Below are 12,741 nucleotides of genomic sequence, written 5' to 3'. Positions count from 1 at the left end.
TTTGTGGTATAAAGTTTTTATGAATAACAATTGTTGCTGGCCAGGCGGTGGTGGCGGGGAGGCAGAGCCAGGCAGATCTCTGTGAGTTCGAGGCCAGCCTGGTCTACAAAGCGAGTTCCAGGAAAGGTGCAAAGCTACACAGAGAAACCCTGTCTCGAAAAAACAAAAACAGTTATTGCTGATAACCATAAAGTTCATATATTTAAGCAAGTTTTTTAAATTGGTGATTTTTCAAGGTCTGGCTTTTTCTGATATTAAAAATGTTAAGGTCCCTCCAGAGAACACTGAATGAATTGAAAGAGTACCAGAAGCAGCATGACCACTACCTGCGGCAGCAGGAGATCCTAGAGAAACATAAGCTCATCCAGGAGGAGCAGATCTTGCGCAACATCATCCACGAGACTCAGATGGCAAAAGAGGCACAGCTGGGTGAGTAGTGTCCCGAGTGCACGCAGGTGGGAAATCCACTGCCAGCACACTTGACTGGCAGACTTTCTATGTAGCCTGAAAGCAGTATGAAGTTATATTTACGACTTTTCTAGATCTTTTTAAAATTTATTCGTGTGTGCGTGTGTGTATGTGTTGAGTATGCCACAATGCATGAGTGGCAGTCAGAGGAGAGGAATACCAGGGGAGTCAGTTTTCACTTTCCACCATATGGGAACTCAGGTCATCAGGCTTGGCAGCAAGCACCTTTACCTACTGAGCCATCTCCTAGCCTGACTTACTTATATCTTTTGGCTTGTTTATTTTTAGTTTATGTATATATTTGTGTGCCTGCTTGTTTGTGTACCATGTGCTGGCAGTGCCTGCAGAGGCTAGAAATGGATATGGAATCTCCTGGAGCCAGAGCTATAGGCAGCTGTGAGACACCCTGTGCAAGTGCTGGGAACTGCACCTGGGTCCTCTGTAAGAGCAGCAAGTGCTTTGAACTACTGAACCATCTTTAACATGCATGTCATTCTCCTAGAGATCTTGGTACAATGCAAATTCTGACTCAGGATGTATGGGGTGGAGCTGAGCTGCTGACCTCATAACAAACACCACACTGCAGGCATCAAGGCACTCCTCTAAGGCAGTGGTTCTCAGCCTTCCTAATGTTGCAACTTTTAATACAGTTATTCATGTTGTGACCCCCCCCAACCATGAAATTATTTTCATTGCTACTTCATAACTGTAATTTTGTAACTGTTATGAATCGCAATGTAAATGTCTAATAGCGACCCCTGGGGAAAGTTCGTTCAACCCCCAAAAGAGTTTGTGACCCACAGGTTGAGAAATACTGCTTTAAGTAAACACAGAGAAATGTTAGAAACAACATGTGCATACTCTGCCAAAGTAAATGTTCTTTTTCCCTTTGCTTTCCTAGAAACAAATACTATTTTAGAAATAGGAATTTAGACTAGAATTAGTAGGAAATCTAGCCCAGGTCAGGAGATAAGTTGCAAAGGAGTTCCGAAGTCATTTCCATAGTTGTACGTAGAATCACTCATGTGCATGATTTGTTCGTTAGTTTTGGAGAAGGTGATGAATAGCTATATTAGCATCTTTTGAAGTCTATTTCCCCAAAAATAGAACCACTAGTCTAGAGGAACTTAGGTTGGCAAGAGATCGATGATTTGACTGTATTCCGAATATTTTGTTGGTGATTAGATCCCAGGGAGCAGATCTGACAACTCAGCAATGGAGAGTAAAGTCCTAGAAGGCCTTTAGTTGTTCCTGCCTCTCTTGATGAGTATGGTCATCTGGAAGGACTCTTGAGCGTTGGACCGTAGCTGTGACCATTTATCACCCCTTTTACAGTCCCTCTAATGGTTTATATTTGCCATTTTGAGAATAAAGAATATATTCAGGTTTTAGGGTTATTTAATGATCAATCTGTACTGTGGAACCTGAGCTCTTACATAGGCATTTGAAACAAAATTAGGAACTATATTCAGTAAATTCTCTCTGTAAAGATAGATCTCTTTAAACCATGTAATCAACATGAACAGAATATAATTGCTAGAATAATTAATTAGTGGGGTTAATCTGTCCTTGTTTTCTACAGAAAGAAACTGTGACTTTAAAGATTGATTTATAATTATGCACATGTGGAGAGTGGTATGTGCAGCACTTGAATACAGGTGTTCTTATCAGCCAGAGGTGTCAGATCCACCTGGAGCTGGAGTTCTAGTGGTTGTGAGCCACCTGGTGTGAGTGGAGAGGCCCAAACTCAGGTCTTCTGGAAGAGCAGTATGTACTCTTAACTGCTGAACCATCTCTCCAGCCCCGAACTGGGACTTCTTTAATTATTTCATTTAATTAAATATTAATGAATGTTTCTCTGTGTAGATAGCCTAGACTCTAAGAAAGAGGCACACTACTAAAGCTGAGTGACTTACACTAAGAAAAAGCACGCTGTCACTGCATGACCTTGCTTATCATTTGTGTAACTTCTTCTCACCCCAGGAAACCATCAGATATGCCGTCTGGTCAACCAGCAGCATAGTTTGCATTGCCAATGGGACCAACCTGTGCGCTACCATCGAGGAGATATCTTTGAAAATGTGGACTATGTTCAGGTCCTTTTCTTGGTCTCTTCTAGTTCTTACTAACTCACTTATAAATAGATCATGTTTTATTCCTTTTACTTTTTGTAAATTAAATTGCTAAAATGTGTGACTACCATTTAAAGCTTTTAAGATTTTTATTGTCTATTAAATAAATATATGAAGGCAGGTTTTGTTGTAAATTATCAGCTGCATGGATAATATTCCGTTTCCCAAAGCATTAGCACTGTGTCTACATTCATGTGCATTTAATTATTTTCCCCTTTGTTATGGGAGCTAGACTTGAATTGTTACTACTATTTAACTCAGTTTTATTTCTCCTTCTAAGGCAATGGTTCTCAACCTTCCTAATGCTGCAACCCTTTAATATAGTTCCTCATGTTGTGGTGATCCCCAACCCTGAAATTATTTCGTTGCAGCTTCATAACTAATTTTGCTACTGCCATGAATCATAACATAAAAATCTGATATATTTGACCAACAGGTTGAGAATCACTGTTCTAAGGCATGAATAAGACCTACATAAAATGTGGGAAAGAGAACCATTTCTTTTCTAAAATCACATTATGCTGCCCCTCCAGAAATACCAACAAATTATATTGCCACCAAAAGAATTTATTAAGTATCATTGCCAGGTGTATGCTTTTCTCTAACCATCTCTGTATGCATGTATATATACATGACACACACATAATTATCCACACACGTGTGTACATGCAGCCATTCTAGCCTGTCTATTTTGCAAGAAAGAGTATGTAAATACAATGATACTGAGTGGTGTGAAACTGTTGCTGGGTAAGTGATAGAGGGAGCATACACAACCAGATTAATGACTGTAAAAAAGATACCAAACCAAAACCAGCATTTATCTTATCCTTCATAAGACCCATTGTACATTGTCATAGAGAAATTTCCAGAGACAAACTGTTAAAATAAGAGTCAGGAAATCATTTCTAGAGAACAAACCATAAGCAAATTTGAGCCCTTTAATTTGAAAAACCCCAGACGACATTAATAGGAATAGTGTCTTAGTTTGGGTTTCTATTGCTGTGTAGAGACACCATGACCATGGTAACTTTTTTTTTTTTTTGGTTTTGCAAGACAGGGTTTCTCTGTGTAGCTTTGGCACCTTTCCTGGAACTTACTGTGTAGCCCAAGCTGGCAAACTTACAGAGATTTGCCTGCCTCTGCCTCCTGCATGCTAGGATTAAAAGCATGTGCCGCCACCGCCCAGCAACCATGGTAACTCTTACAAAAAATTATAAAACGTTTAATTGGGCGGCTTACAGTTCAGATGTTCAGTCCATTATCATCATGGTAGGACATGACACGGTGGCCTGCAGGCAGACATGGTGCTGGAGAAGGAGTGAGAGTCCTGCATCTTGATCTGCAGGCAGCAGGAAGTGAACTCAGACACTGGGCATATTTGAGACCACAAAGCCCACCTCCACAGTGACACACTTCCTCCAACAAGGCCATACCCACTCAAGCAAAGCCATACCTCCTAATAGTGCCACTCCCTATGAGCTTTTGGGGGCCAATTACATTCAAACTACCACAAATAGTAAGAAGCAAAGATATAGAGGCCTTTCAGGAGGGGCAGCAGCAATCTGGAGCATATGCTCCTCTGATTTCCATGGACCAGTCACTAGCACTCCTCAATGTTTGGCTTTCAAGATAATGAATAAAGACAGACACACACCATCTGAGAGTGTCTCTCCCCGTTGTAAGCCCAAGCATTCTGAGGAGAAGAGAAGAAGGTTTAGAAATATGATTGAAATCCAGTATGACTTTCAGATGATGTCCTGGTTGTTTCAGAACTGCCCTGGATCAGTGCCCTCAGTTTCATTGCTTCTGTAGCAGAAGAGTGTGTTTCTATTCATAAGACTTAGAAATACAAATTTAGCATGCTCTCTCCTTTCTCCTCATGTCTTTCCTATTCCATCCCTCGCATGGTCCTTTTTCTCATTCTCTATATGAAACCAGTAGAACCATGGTGTCTTCCAGGTGTAGCAAATCATTTATCTTGGTTTGGAGGAAAGCTATAGATGTGTGTGGCCCTTTATTTTTCTAGTTTCCCCTCTTTAGCTCTAAAGATTGTGTGGCATTGGCAATAGTCTATAATCTCTAGATGGCAGCTACATAAAACCCCTAAGAATACTTTTGAAAATTGTATTGTTTTCATGTGTATGAGTGTTTTGTCTGCATGTACATAATGTGCATCATATGTGTGCCTGGTGCCTACAGAGACCAGAAGAGGGTGTCAGATTCCCTGAAATTGGAGTTAACAAAGGGTTGTGAGCCACCATGTGGGTGCTGGGAACCTGAGCAGGTCCACTGCAAGAGCAGTCAGTGCTCTTAACCCTGAGCCATCTCTCCAGCCCCCAAGAATACTTTCTTCAGCTTCCTTGATCCTAGCTATAGAACTAATTTTATAGAATAATAACCCTTCTAGTTTTGGCAAGGGAAAGGAATAAATTACCTAGTTAGTTAATCATTGAATCTCAACCATAAAAAAGGAAGTAGAAGGACAGGAAGGTAACCGATGCTTTTTCTCACTTTCTACAGCAGAGTTGAGTGAAAGTTGTTTACTGCACCGCATGTCCATGAGGACATACAACTGGGACATAGTTCTAAGAAGAAAATGACCCTACTGCTTATTGCTAACCTGCCTTCTGAATTTCCATTAGACTACTGATAAATGTTCGCTAAGTTTTTGGTTTAAGTAAAATCTCTCTCATAACTCCATTTCCACTCACAGTTGGATTCAACTTTTCATTTTCTAGTTTGGTGATGATTCATCAACCTCCAGTATGATGTCCGTGAACTTTGATGTTCCTACAAATCAGAGTGATGTCAGTGAGTCTGTCAAGTCTTCTCCTGTAGCCCACTCTGTCCTCTGGGTCTGGGGCCGTGACTCTGATGCATATAGGGTAAGTGTAGAGAATGAGAAAGGCATTTTCTCCAGCAGACATGGACTCTTAAAGCTGTGGCTGTCCACTGCAGTGATTAATGTGGCCTGACACTGTCCAGCCTTGTGCAGGCACACTGAGTAAACTTATATGGAAGACATTCTGTTACAGAATTATGGATCAGTAAGGTCTTCACTGAGTTCCTCACAATCCACTGGGGCAGATGAAAACCGTGACTCCAGTTTTGCATGCTGCGTATAATTACTAGCTTGTGTCTTCTTCATTTATCCAGTCAGTACTGAATGCTAGGCTGGTACTGAGATACAGTAGATAAGCTCTTGCCCTCTTGAAGCTTTATGCTAATGGAAGACACATACAGTGAATACATTGGTAAATATTCCTATGCTACCATGAAGAAATTGTACGGTAGCAAGGTTGTATGCTAGCCGGGACATGAGTACAAAAAAATGTGTACTTTTTATTTACCATTAAAATTCCAGAATTTAATTGGATATTTATTTACTCTAACAGTTAATTCAGCCTTTATATTTAATTATTATATTTTTCAAATTTCTAAAGGAATTGTTGGGAAGCTGAGATAGAAGGATTGCTTAAGCATTGGAATTACCTTACTAAAGAGATTATTATGTTTTGGCATTTGATCAAAGATTTTTGGTTGGGGTTGTTTGTTGGTTTTATCCATATTAGGAGCTTATATGTGCTTTCAAGAACACTTTACAAGCTGCACCTCCAAAGGATGTACCTCTTATTATATAAAGTCCAGAGATAGGCTAAACTTCAGGCCCAGGTGACTGCAAGTGGCCAGTGACTTATTTTTTTCCTCTGTTATGGTGCCAGGCACATTATTAATTTCATTTGAAAATCAGAGAGAAAGACTCTGAGCTTGCCATGGGCTTTTAAAGCCTCAAAGCCATGCCCCCTCATGACATACTTCCTGCAACGTGCCATAATTCCTAATTCTTCTAATCCTTTCAAATAGTGCCATTTTCTGGTGAATAAACATTCAAATATATAAGCCTATGGGGTCATTCTTATTCAAACCATCACATATACCTAAATTATTTTTTAATATTTTTTAGATTTATTTGTCTTATTTTTATGTATATGAATGTTTTGTCTGCTTGTATGTTTGTGCATTATATGCATGAAGTGGCCTGTATAAACCAGAAGAGGGCATCAGATCCCCTGGAACTACAGTTAGAAACAATTGTGAGCAGCCATGTGGGTGCTGGGAATGAAACCTGGGTCCTCTGGAAGACCAGTCAGTGCTCTTAACCTCTGAAACATTGCTCCAGTCCCTACTATGCCTACAGTCTTTTAACAACTCATTGAACATGTTGAAATGTTGAGTCTAAAATAATCTATGAGAATATTTGTTTCTTTCATAGGATAAACAACATATTCTTTGGCCTAAAAGAGCAGATTGTACAGACAGCTATCCCAGAGTCCCCCTTGGTGGGGAATTGCCAACATACTTTCTACCTCCAGAGAACAAAGGACTCAGGCAAGTGCTGATGGATTTGGCAAAGCACCTGATTCTGCATGATTGTCTTCTGGCGGTTCTTTGAAAGCACCAGCCTTGGACTTGAAAGGTTAAGTCTTTGTCTTGAACTTACCCAAACTTTGAAAATATGAATCTTGTTCCTTTTTCTTATGCCAGGATCCACGAACTGACCAGTGATGATTATTCTTCAGAAGAAGAGGCCCAAACCCCTGACTGTTCCATAACTGACTTCAGAAAAAGCCACACTCTGTCCTACTTAGTCAAAGAATTAGAGGTCCGCATGGATCTGAAAGCCAAAATACCCGATGACCATGCACGCAAAGTAAGGCTCACTTAGGCTGCTGTTAATTGCTGTCCATTCTGGGTGACTTCAGAAGCCTCTTAGATGGAACAGAACCTTGAAGGAAGGTGCTTAGTTTGCAGTCTGAGAAACTAAAGTAGCATTAAGAATTGATGAGATGACTGAGATGTCAGCCCTGCTTCTTAACAACAGAGCAGCAAGAAAAGTTCCTTGGGGCAGCAGTGTATGGAGTCCTTCTGAGCACTGTAAGTGCCTCTAACCCAGAGTTCTGAAGACCAGAGACAGAACTGTCTACTGGGGCCATACTGACTGCTTCCACTTATATGTGCCCTCTGAGCCTCCACAGGTTTATGTCATTAAAAGCTGGAAAGTTCTCCTGCTCTGACCTCGTCACTTGCTTTGGACCTATGTGAGATCCTTAGGAATCTATTAATTTGATAGCCATCCAGAAAAATTATGAATAAGTTCTGTTAATACTGTTTTCTTTAGTTCTTATTAGTTGTGTATGACTGAGAGTACTTCATTAAAATAGATAGATGTATACTCCAGAGATAATATGTAGATTGCCATATTTTAACAAACGTAACTACTCTAAAACTACAAATGAAAGCATTATCTTTTTGTAGGAAAACAAACCATAGCAACTAATATGGTAGTGGTGGTGGTGGTATTTTAAACTTAGGATAGTGACTGCTTAAATTTAGTACACATTTACTTAAGCAGAAAAACAATCATCTACCAGGTTCTCAGAACACAAAAATGATGAAGGCACAACCTTTCTTTAGAGTTGCTCACAAGTACACAAACTGCAGAAGATAAAGTAGCTGAATTGAGGTCTGGTCCTTTCTAGCTTGGGAAGAGTGCAGAATTTTAGTATATGCAGTATTGCATGCTGTTGATTCTGGATAATTTCTCAATGGATTCTACACACATAAGATACCTTTAGTGTGAGAGAGTGTTTTACTGAAAAGAGAAACAGGGAGAGAGACAGAGAATGTCTGTGCATCTTTTAACTTTCATAGTTGAAGGAAACTAGAGCATATATGTAAGCTGATGAATACTTGTTACTGTGTTAATAAACCCATGTTGTATATATGATTATGAGTTCATGGGGATATGGAGTTGCCTCATTGGTTAAGTGTTTACCACACAAGCATGGGGACTTGAGTTTAGATCCCTGCACCTCTGTAAAAAGCTGAGTGTAATGGCAAGTGTTTATAATGTCATTTGCTAAGGATGGGTGAAGGCAGGAGGACTCCTGGCATTTACTGGTCAGCTAGTCTAGAAGTCAGTGAGTTCCAAGTTCAGTGAGACTGTGTCTCAAAAAATAGAGTAACGGAGGAGAGGAAGGACACCCTGCATCAACCTCTGGCCTCCACATGTCACACACACACAAATATACAGGGACACACATACACAAAACACAGTCACACACAATAAATAAATAAATGAGTGAATAAAATCCTGAGGTACTCATTTAAAGACGGCCATCATAGAAATTCTTCCAAATGTCTTCCCTGTTATTTACAATTGAATCAGTCTTTCTTTTGATATTTTCAGATTTTGCTTTCCCGTATTAAAAACTATACTGTCCCAGAAGAAGAAATTGGGTCTTTTTTATTTCATGCTATTAACAAGGTAAGTCATTTGTTTGAGGCCTCTAAAGTTTCAGTACTTACTATGTGCAATTAAAGTTTCTATGTATTTGTTAAAGAGTCTGCGTAGAGCCAGTACTGTACTTCTTACCTAATGGAAGTACTTTGACATTCTCAGCCAAATGCTCCGGTCTGGCTCATTCTGAATGAAGCAGGACTGTACTGGAGAGCGGTAGGAAACAGCACTTTTGCTATCGCCTGCCTTCAGAGGGCTTTGAATTTAGCTCCGCTTCAGTACCAGGACATCCCTCTTGTCAACCTGGCCAACCTTTTGATTCACTATGGCCTTCATCTTGATGCTACTAAGCTGCTCCTACAAGCTCTCGCCGTCAACAGCTCCGAGGTGAGGCGCTCTTTACAGCAACAGCTTGGTTGCAGAATGTGCTTTGTTTTTATCTAGGAGGGTTATAGAAAGTGTCAAGTTTGCTGTTCAAGGTAGAGTTTGCATATTTCAAGGAAAAAAATAGATTTCGTTTTGATTATTACTGATCATAGAGCTCACACTTTAGTAACAGTATATTGCCTCTGAGCTAACATTAATAAAACTAATTAGCTTATTTGAAAATGCCACATGAACTAATCCTAGATTAGGTAAAAGAAGCTATAAAAAATGTGTTTTAGGGGTTGGGGATTTAGCTCAGTGGTAGAGCGCTTGCTAGAAGGCCCTGGGTTCGGTCCTCAACTCCAGAGAAAAAAAATGTGTTTTATATGTACATGTTAGAGAACTTGCTGTTTGATTCCATTCATGTGAACTTCACAAAGGGCAAGTTAATGTGTGCTGGTAGAAGTCATAATATCTCAACAATGGTTGCTTTAGGGATAGGGTTAGGAATCTCTGGGATCCTGGAAGCATTCTAATTGTTTTATATATCATTTTGAGTAGCAGTTACCAAGGTATTTTAATATGTAATATGAAATTCATTGAGTTACATATGTAAAACTAGTTACAACTTCTAGCAGTTTTTAATCTTTACAAAAAGGTACACTCGTGTATATTGTACATTTTAGAGTTGGCTGGTATGAATAAAATGAACAGGTTAGCAGTAACCTTTACAGAACAACCTAAGGAAAGCTCAAAGAAGTATAATGTGAAGGTTTTATGCTTCTCAAAAAACAGCAGTTCATTTGCATTCTGCTGATTGCTTTTTTTCTCTTCTTTTCAGCCCCTGACCTTTTTGAGCCTGGGAAATGCTTACCTTGCTCTGAAGAATGTCAGCGGGGCACTTGAAGCCTTCAGACGGGCCTTGAAGTTAACTACCAAATGCCCAGAGTGTGAGAGCAGCTTGAAGCTGATCCGCTGCATGCAGTTTTACCCTTTTCTGTACAACATCACCTCTTCTCTTTGTAGTGGTAAGCACCTGTTAAATGCCAGAAAAAAATAGCTCAACCAGTGTTGTTGTCATGATTGAAAGAACACAGAGATAGTTTTAGAAACTTCCTCAGGATTTTAGAAAGCCAATTCCAGGTGTACAGCAAAGAAGTTCATTCATTAATTCTTAGAAATGCCTTAGGAGATAAGGTTTAATTTGTTTCCAAAATCGTAGTTAAGAAATACTGGCTAAAATATACAGTGGAATTGAGAGATTATGTATTTTCTCCCCTCTAAATTTCTGTTTAACCCTAACTGATATTCATGGTAAAGGAAATTCATGAAGTCAGTATGTGTCATGAGCACAGTTCTATGTACTTAGTCCCTGAAAACAGCTCTGTGCATTTCAGAATAGTGTTTCAGCTTTATTGCACTTTTACAATGGTTACCTAATGGTGCATCAAAGATGTCCCTTCTCTTTAAGTGTGTCTGCCTCAGTAGAACTAGTATGAAACCTTTCTAAAAGTCACATGAACTCTAGTAACCTTCATTATAAGGAAAAGATTGTCTGTTTCACAGTCAGCCTTTGAGATATGATAGAAACCGTTTACATGTATATGGATCTTCAGCACCTAGCAAGTGCTAGGGGAGCAGCAGTGGACACTCCATTGATGTCCAGGTTATAGTGTAATGCTTATGCAGAGAGCTGGCATTCTAGTACCTTCAATTTGGATATTCAAAATTGAACAAATCTGACACCCAGTTTATGTGATTTGACTTAGACAATTTATAATAATCTTAAGACCAGAAACCAGTTTCTCTGATTCACTTTGCCAGACTGCCTCAGGATTTTAATGGAATTGGGAATAAATGTCCTTTCATTATTAAATACCAAAGTCTCTCAGCAGCATAATAACATAGGTCAGATGTATATCAGTGTTGTGCATAATATGAATTAGGGTTCTCATGAATAAGGAAGGCCTGGATAGTATTTTAGTAAGGAATAGTCATGTGGCCAGCTCTAGAATTATACAGATTCATGCCTGAGCAATACACTGATCTGATCCCAGCAAAATAACATCATTACCTATGCATTGAAAGACAATAAAAATTGCCACATGCTTGCTGAGAGAATTAAGTGAGCTATTTATAATATAGTAGATAACTGGATAAAAGTCAGCCTTTAGAAATTCATAGTAAGACCAATAAGATGACTCAGCAAGGAAAGGCACATGCTGCCAAGCACGAAGACCTGAGTTCAATTCCCATAGCCCACATGGTGGAGGAAGAGAATCAGCTCCCACAAGTTGTCTTCAACCTCCACATATGTAACAGCATACACACACAAATATGCACATGTTCACATTAAATAAAAATGAAAATTTAAAGCAATGTATAGTAAATACCAGGTATCCAGAGCTTTTTAAGTGAAAGTGTGCTTCTTGTTCTTACTTCATCCTTTAGATGGCAGTGGTCTTTAGATGGCGGTCTTTAGGTGGTGGTCATTAGATGGCAGTGGTCTTTAGATAGTAGTCTTTAGATGGTGGTGGTCTTTTACATGGTGGTGGTCTTTAGATGGCGGTCTTTAGATGGCAGTCTTTAGATGGCGGTCTTTAGATGGCAGTCTTTAGATGGCGGTCTTTAGATGGTGGTGGTCTTTAGATGGCGGTGGTCTTTAGATGGCAGTGGTCTTTAGATGGCAGTCTTTAGATGGTGGTGGTCTTTAGATGATGGTCATTAGATGGCGGTCTTTAGATGGCGGTGGTCTTTAGATGATGGTCATTAGATGGCGGTCTTTAGATGGCAGTGGTCTTTAGATGGCGGTGGTCTTTAGATGGCAGTGGTCTTTAGATGGCAGTCTTTAGATGGCGGTGGTCTTTAGATGGCAGTGGTCTTTAGATGGCAGTCTTTAGATGGTGGTGGTCTTTAGATGATGGTCATTAGATGGTGGTCTTTAGATGGCGGTGGTCTTTAGATGATGGTCATTAGATGGCGGTCTTTAGATGGCAGTGGTCTTTAGATGGCGGTGGTCTTTAGATGGCAGTGGTCTTTAGATGGCAGTAGTCTTTAGATGGCGGTGGTCTTTAGATGGCAGTGGTCTTTAGATGGCAGTGGTCTTTAGATGGTGGTGGTCTTTAGATGGCAGTGGTCTTTAGATGGTGGCGGTCTTTAGATGGCAGTGGTCTTTAGATGGTGGTCATTAGATGGCAGTGGCTACCCAAGAAGAGCCTTGTTCTTCTTACTAAGGGTCTTTGATTAGGAGGAACTCATGTCCTTACCTTCTTCTCTCACTTCTCTTAAAATTTGGTTCCTGGAGGTTTATATATATTAGTAACCTTCCTCTAAAGGTTATTTTCCTTTGTATTAATGTCATATACTTTTGTTCAGCTTTTTGTTTGTTTTGTTTTTTTGTTTCTTGCATTTTATTCTTATGTCACTTATGTCAACAAAAGGAATTTAGTTGTGATGGACTTGTCCCCAAGAGCC

General features: G+C 39.7%; 1 protein-coding gene across 6 annotated transcripts in view; it reads left to right on the top strand.

The window, feature by feature from the left end:
• The window catches only part of Ttc17 (tetratricopeptide repeat domain 17), a 103,775-nt gene that overhangs the window by 26,673 nt on the left and 64,361 nt on the right, over positions 1-12,741 (top strand). For all 6 annotated transcript variants that reach the window (XM_036183670.1, XM_036183674.1, XM_036183672.1 and 3 more), the window contains 8 exons: positions 269-429; positions 2,452-2,564; positions 5,339-5,485; positions 6,874-6,989; positions 7,146-7,311; positions 8,851-8,928; positions 9,064-9,288; positions 10,109-10,295. In XM_036183670.1, the coding sequence (XP_036039563.1) occupies positions 269-429; positions 2,452-2,564; positions 5,339-5,485; positions 6,874-6,989; positions 7,146-7,311; positions 8,851-8,928; positions 9,064-9,288; positions 10,109-10,295 (1,193 nt within the window). The remainder of the gene's footprint in view (positions 1-268; positions 430-2,451; positions 2,565-5,338; positions 5,486-6,873; positions 6,990-7,145; positions 7,312-8,850; positions 8,929-9,063; positions 9,289-10,108; positions 10,296-12,741) is intronic.

Source organism: Onychomys torridus, chromosome 4, assembly GCF_903995425.1.
Source record: "Onychomys torridus chromosome 4, mOncTor1.1, whole genome shotgun sequence".
NCBI classification, from domain to species: Eukaryota; Metazoa; Chordata; class Mammalia; order Rodentia; family Cricetidae; genus Onychomys; species Onychomys torridus.
Note: the sequence above shows the minus strand (reverse complement) of the source record. Positions and strands in the feature narration are given on the sequence as shown.